Genomic DNA, 19082 nt, shown 5'->3' with positions numbered 1-19082 from the left:
TTATTATTCTTGTTATGTGGCCTCTTAATGCTGTCTTTTAATTCATAGGGGGATTTAAACTTTTTTTTTGGGGGGGGGGGGAGAAACTTTTTGAAGAAATGCGAGTACCATATTTTCTTAAACTCATGCACCTTTTGTTCCCAAAACCAGCTCTTGGAACTCAGCATGCGCATGTTGTGTGAGAAATAGAGTGGGAGCAGGTTCTGCCACTTTTGGGGTAAAAGTAAAATCTGCAACCATCTGCAAGGAGCAGGCTCCATTCTCTTGCTATTTACTGCAAGACAAAATTTTTTTTCCCCCCTTCACTTCAAAAACAAGGTGTATATTATATTCTGGGGCATGTAGTATGCTAGAAAATATGGTATTTCCTGTCACTACTCAAAACTTGGCAATTTAACAAATAAGTTTGTCTTAAGAAAACAATGGTTCTTACTGTTGCAGTCCATCTATTTGTTCCAATAAATAGTTAAAGGTATTTAAACAAAATGGTTGTTGCTGTTTCAGTGGCCTGACTCAGACCTGCGTGAGCAGACATTTGGCAATATCTGGACATCTTTGCGCAATATTGACCTGCAGTTTTTGCACTTATAACCATTTAGGAGAAATGGGTTGGCAAAATGAGCACTGAAAAAGACAAGCGTGACCAGCTTTTGGTGGGCTTTCCCCTCCTTTTTTAGAGGACAGTAAATCACTTCCCCTTGTGGTCGGAGTTGATGCTATCCAGCGATGTCCTCTCCAAAGCTTCCAGGAACCCCACCCGCCCTCCTTCCCTTCTGAGGTTCTAGCTGCCTCTATGACCGTAATATTTAATAGGTGCAAGAACGATTCTTCGTCACTTCCCTTTTAACTTCAGGGTCATCTTTCTGTTTGGTTTCAATAATGCTGGGAAAACCCTACACCAGTGGTTCTCAGCCTCCATAGACTCCAGGCCCTCCTCGGAAAATGCCAGCTCTGCTTTCATTTAATTTTTGGTTGTGGACAAATAAAGCAATTCTTCTGCTGCAAAGAGCTTGGAAAGCCCACGACTGGGCAGAATGCTTGGGATGCTGTCCATCCCTATTGGAAATCTGTGGGCTTAACTTGTGAATTGTTTAGGTGTTTACACACCTATTAGGACTAATATTGTGCCCTTACAAGGATCTCATGGCACCCCTTGGTGCTAGAGCACCCAGGTTGAGAATCACTGCCCTAGAGCCTTAGCATTCAAAGTGGAAGGTAATGGTGATGGAAATATGTCAGCAATAAGACTGTTTAAAACCACAGGGCCCAGCTCGGGAACTAGGGCAAATGGATTTCCCCCAGCCCTTTTGCCATCACCCTGTTACCACTTAAATCTAGAGGACGTGCCCTTCTCTAGTACTTTCTACTAAGAATCTCAAGCCAGCCCTGCAGGCTTTGGCTTCGCAGTAGTGTTTCTGCTCATACAGATGGGGAAACTGAGGCATGGAGTGAATCAGTTGCCCCCAGGTGTCTCTCTGAAAGCCCTGGTCTTCCAGCTCTCAGTACTGGCAGGGGCCCCTAAGCTGTGCAATAGACAGGCCAAGGGAAGCATCTCAAAAACTTAAAACTTAGTTTTCCCCAAAAATCCCTCTTAAAAATGCCAAGTCATTTCCTTCCTCTGCTTTTAACGGGAAATATATTTAATCAGTTGACATGCAATGTCAGCTGTGAGGCCCCAGAAATGTAAATACTATGGTTTATACGGGATCGCTAAGTCGCACATACAAGTCTAGACAAACCCAAACCCAGCCGGGAAGACTTTCCTCATGTGACCTTCCTTCGAACAAAAGACTTGGGTCTACTGAAGAAATGAAGCAGCGTTAACTCCAGATAACCAGTTGCCCCGGTTTAGATCTTGAGGTATAACAGGAAAAGGTTTGAGATCTTAAAGGCTGAGAATTAAGTTATCTCCATTCTGCAAACCCAAGCTTTTACGCGGCCAAAGGATTTGAGGTCGCCTGTGGCAGAGATACATAAATGATCTGTGCTGGGTGACAGCCAAGATGTTCTGGATGCTAAACCTAGATGTTGTTAAAAGTCTGTACAGGCCTGAAAGGCAGCCTATATAGGAGCCCACCGGCCTTCTGTGCCTCTAGAAATCTTTTCCATATTAAATTCCCCTGAAGAATGTGCTTTTCATGCTGTCTCAATGTCTCCGAGGCTTTCCACTGCCATTTTTTAAAGGCAAAGTACCCCGGTGTCTTCAGTCACCGCGTTGGAGCTGGCTGCATTGAAAATTCCCACGCTATTGGCAGGGCCGAGAATAACAGCTCCATTAATTGTCAGGCGCCAGGCTGAATGATTCTTCCACCGAGCTGGCATCCTCGGGGAATACTCCAAACTGGCAGGGAGGATTGTTTTCGGCAGCATCATGTGCCAATGTCAGCTGTGGAGGGGGATGCAACGCAGACAGCAGCATGTGCTAGCAAAGGGTTTGGGAAGAAATGCCTTGCAAACAGGAATGCAGAAATGGAGGCAGCCATTAACTTCTGTAATTCCTGCTTTTTAAACAGGAAATGAGCTCTTTACAAAATGACTTGGAAAAAACTCAGCAAACTACTTGGTTTCTGTCACTCACCTCTTGCTTTGAAGCTAGATGTGGCATAACTGGGGTTGTTTTAGCTCACGATTGCTGTTTTAGCAAGATGATTTATGGCAGCGTGCCGTCCAAATGGGTGGTTTTTATCCTCTGTTCCATGACGAGCTGTCTTGGTTACTCTACATCTGGCTAGTTAGCTAATGGAATTACTGTAATGAGCTGCAGCAGTATGAAGAAAGCTTCTATAGAGTGTTGCATGCGGTGTCGTGCATATGCAATGGGAGAAGGGAAAGCATGCTACGTGGGAGTAACGCGAGCTGCCATATTCCTTCTCGGTTGCCCTTGCTGAGAGGAGGTGGTTAGGCCCTCTGTTTAACTTGTAAGAAAAGCTACTTGCTAAAGACAGTGGGAGGAGGGAAATGGAGCTGTGCAGTGACGAGGAAGAGCTGGACATAGATCCTGGGGTGAAATCAGAGCTAGGTTGTCACCCTAGCCGGGAGGCCTAATCCAGTCCCTATCTAAGTGATTCTCAGCCAGGGCACTGGGAGATCCTGTTAACAGTGCCGTGGGGTGCAAACACTTGCAAGATAAATCCAGAGATTTCTAAAATTCACAGCTGCCCTAGCATGCCAGCCCTGGCACGCCTTTGGCTTGCTGAGTTCTTTGCAACAGAATTCCTCTACTATTTTTCTGTAGTCAAGAAATTAGTAAAAGCAGAGAACTGGCATTTTCCACAGGGGGGCCTAGAGTCTGAAAAGACCAAGAAACTCTAGTAGACCAGACAGACTACATTACTTCTACTTGCCTATTCCCAAGGGTCTGATAAGGCAAAAGGCAGGAGGGGATATAACTTAAGGTGCACTGCAAGGTTTGTAGCTGGGGACCTCTGGGAGTCTCTGGACAGTGTAGGTTTAATGGTTGCTGACTAATGGATTAGTAGTAGTTGAATGCCCTCCTTTTGTGGGGTGAGTGATCATTGCTCATTGCAGAAAACAGGAAGGATGAAGTCTCACATTAACTTGCACTGTATTAAATGGTGCTCTGGTTAGTAGGTGATTTGCATAGCTTCATTGTAAGCCACCCTGGGCCTTGCTATAAAAAACATTGCAAAGCATATTCTGCACCAAATGGGAATATGGAGATGTCCCTTTTAAGGGCCAGGGAAGTAGCACTCTGTACCTCCCTGGGAAATCCTGCATCCAAACCTGTCCTAAGCTTGAGAGGATCTGAACCCTTGGCTCTTATGGCTTCCACACTAATTGGGAGCTTTTAATGTTTAACAGGCTTGTGCCTAGGACTTGAAAGCATGGGCTTTAATGCTCCTGGCGCAAGAACATTTCTTTCTTTGAGGAAAGACATGTTTTACTTGTGTCATAAATGAGTATTCAATTGTGGTGCCTCCAGGGTATAGAAGTTCCTTTCTGTCCTGTTAAGGACCACAGTCTATAGAGACCACAACCATTTTTTCCATCGCATTTGTCTGCTGTCTTCCAACTGGGGTTGCCTGCTGCGTTTTAACCCAGAGGACCTGCTTTCAGTTTTGATAACATTCAGGAGGAATAGCTTATGCCTTGATTAGCACAATAATTGTTTCTAATTGGGGCTGGAATCATTTGCATCTTCCCGTAAAGATTTTTAGTACTTCGTTGCTTTGCTTTATTTATTTATTTTTTTAAACTGTACAAAACCAGGAGCACTTTTTCATGTTAAATCTCCATCCAGCAAGTACTGAGAAGTATGGGCAACAGGCTGGCTTTGTTCTTTGTAATTGTCACAATGGTTTAAATACCAAGTCTCATTGCTGTGAAGTTCCTGCTTTCTCAAAACTGCAAACGAGCCCAGGTTTTGGTATAACTTTTTTTCCTCCCCTTCCCTCCCCCCCCCCCCCCCCCCCAAAAAAAAAACCCAAAAAACTTATTGAAGCCTTATACTCCAGGGATAGCTCAGATGCTATCTCTGTGGTATAAGTGGTGTCTTTAATGTGTTAATTTTGGGATACACCAAATTTCAATTGCAACTGAGCCATGAATGGGTTATTACAGGGTGGGTTGTGTGTTGGTGGGACAGAAACCAGCTCATTAAATTTAATGAGCTTCTCAACTCCACAAAATGTGGTTGTGCCATTAGCTTGGAATACTAACCAGCATCTTTAATCCTGGCTTTTTCCTTTATGCTTCTGCACTCATCCTGTTTTTTTAGCATTTCTAATTCAAGCGGGAGGCTCGCAGCAGAAGTTTACAGCCATGGTTTCTCCCTCGTGGGAAGAATTTACTTATTCCGTGTGTTTCTCTAGGCTTGACTGACTTTGTTTCTGACATTGGGATAGTCAGTGGTAACTCCTGATGAGATGCTTGAAGTCAGTGAAGGCGTGCAGTTAATATGTTTGGGTTCAGATGGAGTCAGTGTTGCTTGGTTTTGTGCTCTATGGGAAGTTACGTTGGCTTCTTCCAAGCAGGAGGTGCTGTCTTGCTTGGTAACAGAGATGCAGTTCCTTGGTCCCTGCTTATCAGGTTGTATCTGGCTTATGTTGTTGAGTGGAAGCACCTTTGGTCACTGAGTTGGGTGACTTGTTCTAGAAAGAAGTAGTTGATGATTGACAAGAGCTGTGGGCAGTTGTATCAGAGAGGGTCCGGGACTGAATGGACCGAATATGAGATGGAGCCTTTCCCAAGCATGTATATTATCTCTGCTAATTCTTGGATCCCTTCTTGCCTCTCCCTTCTGCATACCAGAGAGGCCTGCTAGCTTCTGAGAGCCAGCCCCTAGTCAAGACCATGCCAAGCTCCTCCTCTGGGTAGAAGTAGCACTGTCTTATAGCTGAAGCAGTGAAATGCCTGAATTCATGAATACAGCACATGCTTAGAGCTGGAAATGGGCTGTGTGGTGTGCTGGGGATAAGAGCAGTCCATTCAAACAGCAAGCGTAACTATACAGTGACTGGGTATAACCAGGCCTATTGGAAGGGTAGTACATTGTCGATTCAGAACCTGGGCTGTAGCAGGGCTCAGTGTAACTGAATTTTCTTGCCTAGAAATGACATCGGACGTTCCCTCCTTGAGTGCAACTGTTGCTTCTGGGAACCCTGGGCCGGGCACGCAGGCTGGAGGAACCGTTGTTCAGAGACCAAGCAAGAGACGCCCAGGGTAAGTCCTAATAAACCCCTTTGCATCATGGTGTTCCAGACAGTGCCTATTGCTCCTCACCTGCCTTGGTGGAGAACAATCCATCCTGTAATGCAGAAGCTTGATTGTTGTTGGCTTTGGGTGGCTTTGACTTCTGGTTGCAGGCTGGTAATGAGAGAGGTTAGGAGCTGCGGGATGAAGGAGCAGGACTGGGAATGTCAGCAGAGCAGAGGACAGAAACTGCAGAGCCATTGAGGGGCAAGCTCCTGCAGCAGTGGTGTTGTCTGTGGATCGGATGGCAAGTCCCAGCTGTCTGTGGTGTGGTAGCATTGCTGTAGCTGTCCCCTTCATAGGGTGGCTTCTTGGCTGCTTTGGTTCTTCCATAGGAGGCTTTGCTAGAAGGTAAAAGTCAACCTTACATTGCATGCAGCAAGCAGTTGAAAAGAAAGTTCCTCTTCTTTGCAGATTAGCTGAAAGCCTTCCCACAGGCTTGCCTCTGTGACTGGTTCCATGTCTATTATTTAGTGACACACATTGCTGGACTGGGTCAGTATGCCAGCTTCCCTTCTGACATGGCACACACACATACAACATGCTAGGAATAAGAAGCTTTATCTAACACAACATCGCTGACTAAAAATTAAACTGAGAATGGGCACTTACTTCAATACTTTTTTTCTGAACTCCACAGAATTTTTTAAAGCTGTAAAAACCAGCCCCTCCACTTGGAGGATATTGCTCATACCAGATCGAGGTGGCACATCCAGCAGTCATTGCATCACTTGCTGTGCTGAGGAATTTCCCTTATGCTTGGAAACAAAGGCAGATAAATAGTAGGCATTGGGGCAAAGGCCAGCTGGGTTCCACATCAAGGCGCGCACAGCTTCAGAGCAGCACAAAGAGAATCCTAGAAAATTAGGATTGGAAGGGACCTCAGGAAGTCATCTAGTCCACCCCCCTGCTCACAGCAGGACCATTGCCAACTAGATCATCCCAGCCAAGGCTTTGTCTAGCTGGATCTTAAAAACCTCCAAGGATAGAGAGTCCACAACCTCTCTGGGTAACCTGTCTCAGTGCTTCACAACTTGCTTTTAAAATCCCTGATGCTTCTCAGCATTGGTTGACCCTCAATTCTTATTTCTTTAATCTAGATTTTGAGATATAGCTGTATTTCTCTCAGCAACATGAGGCAGAACATAAGGGAAGCTTGAGAGGGGAAAACTGCTTGCTTAACTTGTTTTTTGCTTGTGTTTTTCCAGGCTTGATTTTGATGATGATGGAGAAGGGAACAGTAAATTCCTCAGGTGAGTGGGATCTTTCTTCGCACAGACTCTGGTGAGAAGGCATGTCCAGCCATTCTTAACTGAGGGAGGCTTGCTCTAGACCAAGGTGTATTGGACTGGGGAGGGGTGAAGCTTCAGGTTAGGCTAGCCAAAGCCAGAAGACTCATAAATTATTTCTCTACGTTGAGCAGTCCCTTCTGTGCTGGGCTGAGACATTAGAAGCCTTAGAGCAATATCTGCCATTTATATCCCTCATATAGTATAACGATTAAACCAAGGGCATGCAGTGCTAATGAAAGCTACAGCAACACATACACCCATAGGTGAGTGGCAGACGTGTTCCTGGTCAGAATTACAAACTACAGTACATTAGTTAAGGGACAGAGATGAGATGCCTGTGTTGCATTGTTCAAGATGGCAAGAAAGACAGCCCAGTGCATACAGCTCAAATACAACCACAACAAAGACCTTTTCAATAGGTGATTTTAAACTGGAGAGCCCCTTACAGCTTGGGACCTGCAGTCTGTCTCTCACTGATCTGAACTGTGAGGTTTGAGTCAATGGAGATGACTTTAGCTCTGCTTTGAAATCAAATTGTGCCCATTCAAACCCTGGGGTGGTATCTAGGTAACTTCCATGCATGACAGACCCGATACCATTCCATTAAACTGCAGACCTGTGTTGCAGTGGTTCTGCATAGTTTAATGTGAGCCACATACCTGGTACTGCTTGGATTGCTTGTTGGCTGTTCAGTGCTACAGATGGAGCTGCAGAAGGATAGGAGTAGACAGATGTAGGTTAATACCAGAAAATGCCAAGCTACTCTACTATTCATATTCCTTTAGGAGTCCAGGTCTGTCCAAACAGTGCTTCAGATCCTCATGCTAACAAGCAAAGTTCCCATTGTTATTTTAGAAACATGTAGATGCTCTAGGCCAGCTGCCAGCAACTGCTTATGACATAGGAGTGTGAGTGGCCACAAACATCCCCATGGATCATTCTTATGGAAGACTGGAAAGTCCTGACCATCTCATGACATAGATAATAGTCTAGTGCAGCGTTTCTCAACCCGTGGGGTTGTGACCCGAAAGTGGTCACAAACAAACTTTAAAAATGGATTCTTCTTAAAGGAGAAAAATGTGGGAGATCATGGCTTTTCCCTTGCAGGCTGGCAGAGTTCCAGCCAGCAATGGGCTGCTTGGAGCCCCACATGCACCCCCACTGCCCCATAAACTGGGAGGCTGGGAGCAAGGGGCAGTGAGTTGGGAGTGAGAGGCACAGGGTCGGGACTGGCCATCAGTGTTTACAAATGGGTCCTGGTATAAAAAAGGTTGAGAATCACTGGTGTAGTGACATAAAGTGTTTCACTGAGTCAAATCTAGTGACATCCAAGGTATTGATGTGAAATTGTCCTGTTGGAGCTAATCTGTATTTTGGTAGGCTGCTGAGAGCTGCTCAGACTGAGATGGCTATTAAGTTGCTACCCTGGTCTTTATTATTTAATGGAATGTAGATTCATGTGCAGAACCCAAATGTAGGTTTATGTGCATTTGGATGGATGAATGGCGATTGCAGGAATAATTGTCTTTAAAACATATAATAATCATATTGCCTGAGTTATAAGTACCTGGGTTGGTCTTGGAATAACAGTATCCGTATTCATTATGTGGGAGAAATGCAGTTAGGCTTTAGGCGCTTAGCCATGGACAAGCTGTGACCTCACTCTATCAAGGTTCCACAGGGATTTCATGCAAATCTCGTTCTTTTTTTTTCTTTTCCCCAGCAACTGACTCTCTTGCAGACTTTGATAAACCTTATTACTTCACCTTGAAGAAGAATAAACATAAATACTTTTAAACCAGTTATTTTCCTCTTCCCCCCTTCCTAGATGTGATGAAGACCAGATCCCAAATGACAAAGAGAGATTTGCCAGGTAAGAATTGACAGTACTGTGTCTCTTAATTTACAGTCAGACTGCTTATAGATAGGGAGTCTCCCCATACTTGCATACCCTAAAAGGTATCTCTCTTCTGACTTAATGCTCAGATTTTGGGTGTTTTTTTTCCCTTGAATGTAAAGTAAGCCTGCATTTTGCGCTGGGAGTGCTAGAAATTTTTGCTCACTTGATCTGGAGCAGTTCAACACATTAAAGGTAGTGAGATCATTCAGTGTCACTCTTTGGTAGTGCTTATCTCAGCTTCCAGCTAGAATTCTTCCAGACCTTACAGGAATGCAAATGTGTGGCACATTTGGCAGGCATGCTAGCCTGTGGCTTCCCAGGGGGATGTTATCAGTATGTAGTATGTCTTCTATGGGCTGCCTGTTTGTGTATTCTGTAAGGGGCTTTTTTTTGCAAAAGTGGAGGCCCCAGCGAAGATAAGACGAGACAGTCATGGAAGGCAATCATCCTTAACTACAAGGGATTGTCAAAAAATTTTTTTGTAAAAGCTTTGTGGAGAAATGCAGATTTCTTGGAGGTGGGAGCGTGCAGTAGGATTATTGTAGAATACTGCTTAATCTCCCTCAGTTTGCTATTGCTGGTGCCTGTAGGGTTCTTTCCTGCAGGGTGCCAAGTGTCCCCACCTACAGTGAAGTCTGTGAGAGCTGGCGTTATACAGCATCTTGCAGAAATGATACTCTTAGCATGTTTACAGTTAGGCATTGACACTGCTTTCCCCAGCTCCCTTGAGCATTGATAAGGGCCTGGCCAGCGTGCCAGGAAGCTTGTCAGCTTCTGATCTGAAATGTTTCATGGTTTGTGTGTGTCATGCTAATGTTGCTGAATCTTCAAGTTCTCTGTGTTTGTTCTAGATGCTGTTATTTTCAGTCTGTGTCACCAGTCTGAGGGCGCATTTTGTCTTCTGCTTTTTCTTGCTAAGGGCTTAGCAAAAGTAAGCCACCCTGGAGCACTGGCAGTTGCACGCACAGTGCCTTGTTTTGGGCAACTAAATATTTCAGCCATGTCTGGACTTGGTCTGGCCTTTGGATTCTGTCTCAATGGCCTAAAGGCAGGGTGGATGGTCTGGGCAGCCTCCACTCCTCCATTCTTGTGCCTAGGCGTGTGTGTTGAAGGTCCTAGTGACACTCCCACATGCACACACTGATCCAGACTACTACTATTTTAATCAGAAATGGTTCTGATTTGAGTTGGATGTTAGAATACAACCTCAAGGCTTGGACTCATCTCGGCACACAGCGTTGCTGCTGTTCTACAGTGCTGAGAGGTCTCTGAATGCTAGCATTGCTCTGGGAACAGCAAGGGAGGTTACTTGGATGAAAACTTTCACCCACTACCATCACTGGCTCAGGGCAATACATTGTGTGGTCAAGCATGTGGGGTGGGGCTAACAAGGCAACATCTCATGCCTGTTCCTAGATTTTGTTTCTTTCTTCTCTGCATACCACTGAAGCATCACCTGGAGCCCAATGCCCAGTTTTAGGCTCCACAAGTCAAACAAGGTGTGGGCAGATGGAAAGAATCTGATGCAGTGCAACCAAAGGGATTAGAGGCCTGGAAAATGTAACTGATAAAGAAAGGCTGAAAGAACAAGGATTGTTTAGTCTGGAGAAGAGAAGACTGGGAGGGGGGTCGATAACAGTCTTCAAATGCCTGAAGAGCAGTTACAGAGGCTGGAGATGGGCTTTTCTTTGTGAACACAGGAATCGGGTCTATGAGCAACAGCCTCAAGCTGCAGCAGAGGAAATTGAGGATGGAAATTAAAAAGAACTTTCTGGTTGCAAGCATCAGAACAGTCTGCTTGGAGAGGTAGAATCTCCCTCCTTGGATATGATTAAGAGCAGGTTGGAGAGACTTTTGACTGGGGCTTGTTTAGTCAGGACTTCAGCTGTCTGTTCAAGGCAGGATTGACTAGACATGACATCTGGAAGACCCTGCCAGCTCTGCTTCCTTGTAAAACTGGTATGGAGTGACTCTTCCACAGGGAGCTGCCATAGCTCTGAACCAAAGGACAACGTGGGCCCCTTGAAGGGGGCAAGACCCCAGTGATGGTGGTGGAGCTGGGCTTAACAAAACTCCTATCAGATTGTTTTGATACACAAAGTTTCCATGCTGACATCCTGTGCCGCGGCGGTTTCACAGCTGTGAAGAGCTTTTCAAGGTTTTCAGCCTAATCCCTTGTTTCTGTCCCTTTCAGCCACCGGAACTTCAAGGTCTTGGAAGGCTCTGAATCCTGTGCGTGTATACATCTTCCCTAGGGTTTCTAATATCAGTCTGATTCTCTTTATTTCTCAGTGCAGTCTTGACCTCTGTGGCTTCAGCTTAGAACTGAAAGACCCTGACTTCCGTTGCACTTGATACCTACTGATGCCTCATGCGGCACCTGTTATTTATAGCATTTTGCATATCATGCCCTAGGAGTGCTTGAACTGGATACACAAATTCAGTCCCTGACTCTTCAGGAGTCCTTTAATACACCTAGTTATTCAGCGCTGCATGGGGGTTGGGGTGGAAATGCTTTTTCACCTTCTCTAGTTGACCAGCTTATGCCCTCAAGCCTGAGATCAGGTTCTCCTGGTTTTGACATGCAGAACTACAAATGTTAGGCAGGAATCCATTATTAGCCAGGATCAAATAAAAAGACTACGGTGTTTGACCTCTACTGTGATGGCAAAACAGGCCAACAAAACGCCCAAATCATTGATGTTTAACAGCAGTTGGTATACATGGTCACTCTGTTCACTAACGGGATTCTTCTGTTTAACACTTATAGCATACATTCATTTTGGACTTTTACATGCACTCTCCCTTGTGCTTGCTGACCACAGTAATGCACAGGGTGATGAGTTACTTGAAAAGCAGAATAGGTCCCCAAACACCTGGGTGTAACTATCAGGAAGGATATGCAGGAGAAATCTGCCATTGGAAACTTTTTTGGTAACAGTGGAAGGTAGGTGAGAAGAGGGCTTAGCTTCTACAAAACTTGGGGAGAATCTGCCACATAAAGGATTTCATCCTATGGGTATCATTGCTGCATTCATGGAATTAAACCACACTTATTTTGCATTTCCTCACTCTCGGTTAACCCATTAATTTTTCTTTCAGGCCTCCATGTATCATCCCAAGATACACATGTGATTAGCTTTCACATAGCCCCATTTTCCAACAAAGAACTTTCTTCCCTTCTCTCTGTCTTTACTAAAAGGAGTGCCTCGTAGTGAAACATTAGATGTTTGGCACAGTTCTTAAGATGTTTCATGCATATTGCAGTCAGCTAGTGCTAGCAACACGTTTTGTTCTGTGAATCCTAGTTGTGTTTTGGATAGAAGAGCCTTTTTTATGGCTAGGAAGTGAGGATAATTGACATGGAGAAAACTGATCTACAATGGTAAAGGTGGCTTTTGAATTGTGCTAGCTAAGATGACGTGATCAAAGAATACAGACAAATGGAAAACATACCAGTTACCATTTTTTAAAGCAAGTTTTCCCAACTCCATTTGCTTCTCAAAAAAGTGTTATGTGCCTCCATTTTGCTATGAGAGATTTTTGTAGGCACTTTTTGAGATGACTTGCAGAATACCTTTGTATTACGCCCGCACATGAATCATGCAGATGTCCCAGACGTATACGTGCTCCATCTCATTACACAGCATTTGTGTATGTTTTAGAGTGCACTTGTATTTCTGCCTGTGAATCTCTTGACATTTGTGGATAGTTGTTGGTCTTCTGTCTAGTTCGTTTGTCTGTTAATGCTGGAAAATAGCATGTGTATTGATCCCCAAAAAATCTCATCTATCCAGGAAAGCGTAGTCTGTGACTAGAGAAAAGATTCCCACCTCTGCTATTATCCCTTTGACCTGGGGCAAGGCCCCCCCACAAACAAACAACATTTAGTTTCTGTGTCTCAGTTTAATCAGCTGTAAAATTAGTTTTATTTGCCTACCATTTTGCATCGGTAAAAGTTTTGAAGTACTCTGAAAACATTTTGGAGATGTCGGTGTGTGTGATTCTGCAAAATTTTACCTCCTCTGTAACATTGCCCCTTTATAAAGCTGATGTCTGTTGGCTTGGTTTTCTAGTACATCTACCCTTTTTTTATATATATATTTCTTTTTTTTAATTTTTTTTTTCCGTTGTAGCTTAGTTCACTGATTTTATTTTTAGGTCTGATGATGAACAGAGTTCAGCGGATAAGGAAAGACTTGCCAGGTAGGAGAAACAGAGATTTTAAGCATGACAAAGCAAGTGTTCCCTCTCCTCCATGTTCCTCCAGACATCTCCCTTTTTATTTTCTGACCTGCCGCAGTAGAGGCTTTGAAACTAGTCAGACTTTGGTGCAAACTGAATTCATAGGGCACCCAAGGGGAATGCCTTCAGTGACAGTTTGTTTTGCACTCAAGCTCAGACAGCAAGAAGACAAGCCATAGCGCAGCCAGTTCATCACTTGCTATAACTTTGCTAGACTGCCCTGTGGAAAGTAAAAATGCTCTCGTGTCAGGCAGACATTAGATGCCAAATATCACCTACTTGTAAGTCCCTGTCATGGTTTTTGCCATGGTGCCTTCACCCACTGCATGAATAGACCTAACAAAAATATTGGCTGGTCTCTTTTCAAACAGTACAAGGACTGCATGATGCTGCCTCGGTCCGTGGCAAAACTGAATGGGCGCTATGCCGTTTTCTTGAGTTGTTCCTCTTAAGCAAGATCCTACTGGCTTGGGTGTTGGTACCCTGTGATCTTTTTGGTTGGCTTTATTACCTATGGTCTGTTTGGTTTTTTTGTGTTTTTTTTGTTTGTTTTTTTTCCCTTTTAAAAGGCAGGCACATCTTCTGAAGGGCAGACTTGCATAGCTGAGATACCTGAGGAGATAAGGATGGGGTTTGGTGGGTTTAAAGGAAAATCAGTGAGTGTATGTGTGGTGGGAGAAGAGGGGGTTTTGTACAGAGTAGACAGTGATGTTTTTGAAGAGCTTTCCTTCCTCTGACATTAAACAGTGACCCACCTCCCTTCATCTCTGTTTAATGCTCTCTTGCAAGATCCAGCTTATTGTCAAGAATAGCTTGCAAGAGAGCAGGTAAAGCCCTGTTGCTCACTTCCCCATTTCCCCTGACACTATACCCTTATTTGTAACTTGGCAGAGCTGAAGGGGAGGTGAGTGGGATGCTCCAAGCACTGTTCAGAAGGCTCTTTCCCTCTGCAGCATGAGATGAAGCCACCACCGCAGAAGCCTAGAAGGTGACAGGCTTCCCACTGGTTTTCCTCTCCTTACCAGTTCTCTCCCAGTATTATTTTCCACCCTTCTCCCTCTGCTCTATCAGCCATCCACTTTTCATTTTTTCCTTCACGTGCTTCTTTGCATCTAATCCAGCCTTTCTTAAAGGACACTTGGCATTTAACCTGGCGACAGATCTACCTTCATCACTCAACTAACATCAATCCAAGTAATAACAGCTAAATTGCACTCAGGCCATAAATAGGATTCCAGTGCATTTTGCTCCAGCCCGGCGGAGGTGTCAATCAGGGCTGTGCCCCCCCCCCCCCCGAAGATGTTTCGAGAAGATGTTTCGTGAGCTGTGTTAAGCCTAGTACCAAGAAGAAATTGGGAACATTCATTCAAATGCATCTCTAGAACTCTTCCTCTGCTGTGGCAGAAATCTGTGTAGATACTTTGTACAGGCTGGTAAAAGCAAAGTGGGCAAAAACTCCCATGTGCCTCCTTTGTCTTCAGAACAGAATCCTGGAAGATGCAGGGCCTCGTTTTCCTTTACATGAAGCCCTTGTGAGCAGAAGCTGCCATATTTTCTCACACATGACATTCCCTGGAATATAATCTGTGCCTTGTTTTTTCAAGGCAGAATGAAAGAAAAAAAAAGATCTTTCCTTGTAGTAAGTAATAGGCCTGTTTGAAGTGGCAAGTAATCGCTTTGGATTCGGATTCAGCTGATTCAGAGGACAGCGATTCAATTTGGAGATTCGAATCACTGTCCCGATTTGATTTGACCAAATTGAATCTGAAAGATTTGGTGCCACTTTGGAGACTCAGCCATAGACTAAACAGACAGCTGACACTGCTGCCTCTAGCTGGTAAATCTGTTGGGGCTGGGGGAGGGAAGGATTTGGGCTGGGGCTGCGACAAGCTGCCCAGCAGGTGTGGGATGCAAGCACAACAGTGCTTGGAGCAGGAGCTTTGCCCTGCTGCTGCTTGCCCAGCCGGGGTGGGCGCAGGATGCAGGCGCAGCTTGCTCCAGGTGGAAGGGGGCAAGCAGCAGCAGGGCATAGCCCCTCCTGTGAACACTGCTACACCTGCCCCGCTCCATGCTGGCTGGGCAACCAGCAGCAGGGCATAGCCCCTGCTTCAAGCGCTGCCATACCCACGTCCCATACCCCCTTCCCCGGCTGGGTAGTTTGTGCCTCCCTCCCACAACCCCAACAGACTTGCCAGTTGGAGGCAGCTGTGTCAGCTGCCTGTTTAGTCTTTGGCCAAATCAATTCAGATACTTCAAATCGATTCGGAGGTTTAAATTGGTCTCCTGATTTGATTCAGAGATTTGGTCCCCTAATTGGGCCAAATCTTCTCTGAATCAAATTGGCTACTGAAGCTTGGCACAGCCCTAGTAAGTAACCAGGTAGCTCAGCCTGCTTGTTTTGCTCCATGTGGATTGCTGCAGTATTGACTTCCCATTTCAGCCCCTAAACAGTAGGACCTGCTCTTACCCTATTTCTTGTGTATAATATGCACTCCAGTTTCCAGCAGCTTTGGCGGGGAAGTGTTGTATGTGAGAAAATATGGTATTATCATGTTTCAGTCTCTTCGTGCTACCAAAATGACATAGCTGGCCTGTAGTTTACCAGCATAGAGACCCACCACAGTCACTGTGCAAGGCCTGCTGTGGTGAGCCCAACCACTGGCTGCAGTGGTGCCTTCATACTGCTGTTAGGAAGCTTCCTGTACTAAAGCAGCTTACTGTCTTCAAAAGCTTGAGGATAGATGTACTTTATAGCAAGAGCCTGTCATACAGGGCAGGGAGGCTCTGACGTGAGCTCCTCTTCCTCGAACTTGTTCCTATGTCCTCTCCTGCATGCCAAGTATGCCAGGCTATTGCTGCCCTGCTACCTTCTGAAGACCCCAGCACTTTCTTTTTGGTTTTGCCCTCCACAGAGAACCCGGGGAGAGCCACCGTGGCCAAAGAACTGAGCCGCTCTTTGCCTCTCTGATCTCTCTCCACTCTCTACCCCCAGGGAGAATCACAGTGAGATAGAGCGACGACGGCGCAACAAAATGACAGCCTACATCACGGAGTTGTCGGACATGGTGCCCACCTGCAGTGCTCTGGCCCGCAAGCCAGACAAGCTGACCATCCTGCGTATGGCCGTGTCGCACATGAAGTCCCTGCGGGGCACCGGCAACACCTCCACTGATGGCACTTACAAGCCCTCCTTCCTTACGGATCAGGTCTCTGCTTGCTTGCATTGCTAGGAAGCCCAGAGGGGCTTTTGCTTGTTGCCCCTGCCCTGTCAGGGTGCTGTTGAGCCTCCCTCAAAGGCATTGGGTATTGGCTAGACCCCAGGATAGGGATGAACACTGGAACATCCCAGTCCCCCTGCTGGGACCAAAGCTGGAGGGTCCTGGCAAGAGTCTCTTATCCTTCCATTCAGTGTCAGACCAATGCCATATTTGGGCTCAGGAAGGCGTTATATCTCCTGGCCCAACTGGTATGGATTTGCTGGACCGTTGCCTTCCTCTGTAGTGGGTACAGCCTCTGTCTAGGATCTCTTGAGTATATGTTAACCTTTTATAGAAGCAAGGCGTTGGCCGCTGTGGCCCCCCTGCTTTCACTGTGGTAGGTTCGGGTGTGATGTCATGTGCCAGGGTTGACAGTAGTTTTACAAAGAGGTTAGATGATGGATGTTTGGGATGGTTTGGACAAGGCTGATCCTGTGTCAGGCAGGAGGTTGCACGAAATGTGACCTCTGGAGGTTCCTTCCAGCCCCACTTCTCTGATTTCTATGTCCAGCTTGGCAAAAGGGTGGCTGAGGTCTGGGGTGGGTGTGGGGAGAAAGCCCAGGGCCTGGAGGTGGCTGACAGGCAATGAGTGCCATAGTTGCTGGATTAAGAACGTCTTTCTGTCCTGTGCATAGGAACTCAAACACTTGATTCTAGAGGCAGCCGATGGCTTTCTATTCATAGTGTCCTGTGAGACGGGAAGGGTGGTCTACGTCTCGGACTCAGTGACTCCTGTCCTAAACCAGCCCCAGTCTGAGTGGTTTGGCAGCACCCTGTACAACCAGGTGCACCCAGACGACGTGGGCAAACTGCGGGAGCAGCTCTCGACATCTGAGAATGCGCTGACGGGTAAGCCAGCCTATGGCGCGAACCCCTGTGCCCGTCTGCCTGCCACGTGCATGCCCTTGCCAGGCCAGGCCTGAATCAGTGGCCTTCTAGACAAAGCAGATCATAGGTAAATTGGGCTGGAAGGGACCTCATGAGGTCCCATGTAGCCCAGCCCCCTGCTTAAGATAGGATCATCCCTGTCTAAACCATCCCAGCCCAGTGTCTATCCAACCTGCTCTTGAAAACGTCCAAGAGTTTTTAGATGGTGTCGAACAGACTGAGATGAGCCATGATCCCAGTGGGCTGATGTTCTCCCATCCTGATTAATGGTGCTAAACCTATTTCCAGAAGGGTTGCTCTATTTATGTGCTCTAGCAGTTGTGAATCCCTTTACCCTCCAATGCACCGATCGTTCCCCAACCCTGAAGGTCCTCCTTGATAGGAGAAGCCCAGCTAGGCAGATGCTACCTGTGTAACTGAATGCTGGAGGCACCTCTAAACTAAGTATTTTAGTTAGTTCTGGCATTTGATTTCTTTTTACCTCCTCCCTCTTTGTGCTCACTCCTGATTGTGAGGACAATATGAGCACCATGCTGCCAGCTCCTGGAGTAGGGAACTAGCTTTTGGGAGATACTGTAGACGAGGCATGGCCCATCTGCAGGATGTGTGCCTCAAACTTGTGTGTGACGCAAAACAAATTGGGAAGGGAGTAGAAAGCAGAGCATTAACTGAAACGGAGTGTGTGGAGCGGAGTAACAGATCAGTCAAGGGAATGGGATCAGAGCTGCGCTCGGGTAGGGGACGAGGCTAATTTGTGGCACGGTTGCCCCTGAGTACTCTAGTACCTTTCAGTTCCAGGAAGGGATGGGTCACAGCTACTTCCTATTCTCGAGCTGGTAATATGGAATTTGGCTCTTAGGAAAACAAAGCGTTGCCCAGCGTATGGGCTGAGGCATCACAGTGCCATAATGAAAGCCCCTAGAGTTGTCGTGTAGACCATCAGCACATTGCCTTTTCTCTGTGTAGGTCGTATCCTTGATTTGAAGACGGGGACAGTGAAGAAGGAAGGCCAGCAGTCCATGAGGATGTCTATGGGCTCCCGTCGGTCCTTCATCTGCCGAATGAGGTACTAGGAAGAGCACAGCCACAACTGTGGCATGTCAAGTCCTCAGCCAAACCCCATTGCCTGCTTGTCTCGTTGGCATCAAAGTGATGAAGCCTTTGCTTTGCTCTTCCATGCTGAGTCAGCTGATTCTCTGCAGGGCTCCACTCTCAAATGATCACATAATTTTTTCAGCCCTGTGCTAATAGCTTTCAGGGATGTTGCCGCAGGTAATTTTATAATGCCGGTGCTGCATTCCTGCCTTCCTCTGGGCTTGCTCTGAGTTGGGGTGTGACTTTTCCCATTCTGTGCCCATAAAAGGGGCTGTTTATACTTTTAAGGCAGGGAGGGAGTGTAAAAACAGAATTCGTGTTGGTAGTGTTTCATCTTCTGATTCAAGGCTTTGCAGGCTGTATCAATGGTGATTTAAAGCTTTCCCTCTCGACCGTGACAGGTGTGGCAGCAGCTCTGTGGATACTGTCTCTGTGAACAGGCTTAGTTTCATGAGGAACCGATGCAGGTAAATACACGGGGGGGAGGGGGGGGGGCCTGTCACACTGTGCTGGGAAACAGGATGGTTCCAGCATCATGTTGGAGGGCAGTGTGGGAAGACGCTGTGGTGAAAGTGTGTATACAAGGGGATGTAGCACAGGCTATTTAAGACTCCTGCTATGTCAGAGGAAAGAGGCCAGGCCTTTTCAGTTTAGAAAAGAGGTGCTTGGGGGATGGGAGAAGGGTTTACAAAA

At 46.2% G+C, this 19082-nt stretch overlaps 1 protein-coding gene across 4 annotated transcripts in view; it reads left to right on the top strand.

Moving 5' to 3' along the window:
* Positions 1-19082, top strand: part of ARNT (aryl hydrocarbon receptor nuclear translocator) — a 38241-nt gene that overhangs the window by 4168 nt on the left and 14991 nt on the right. For 2 of the 4 annotated variants that reach the window (XM_019478980.2, XM_059718760.1), the window contains exons 2-9: positions 5571-5682; positions 6921-6965; positions 8833-8877; positions 13066-13110; positions 16142-16355; positions 17042-17255; positions 18261-18360; positions 18791-18856. In XM_019478980.2, the coding sequence (XP_019334525.1) occupies positions 5571-5682; positions 6921-6965; positions 8833-8877; positions 13066-13110; positions 16142-16355; positions 17042-17255; positions 18261-18360; positions 18791-18856 (841 nt within the window). Of the gene's footprint in view, positions 1-5570; positions 5683-6920; positions 6966-8832; positions 8878-13065; positions 13111-14040; positions 14138-16141; positions 16356-17041; positions 17256-18260; positions 18361-18790; positions 18857-19082 lie in introns of those variants that run through there. The other 2 variants (XM_059718759.1, XM_019478982.2) reach the window with 2 other exon arrangements.

Source organism: Alligator mississippiensis, chromosome 15 (genome assembly GCF_030867095.1).
Source record: "Alligator mississippiensis isolate rAllMis1 chromosome 15, rAllMis1, whole genome shotgun sequence".
NCBI lineage: Eukaryota > Metazoa > Chordata > Crocodylia > Alligatoridae > Alligator > Alligator mississippiensis.
Note: the sequence above shows the minus strand (reverse complement) of the source record. Positions and strands in the feature narration are given on the sequence as shown.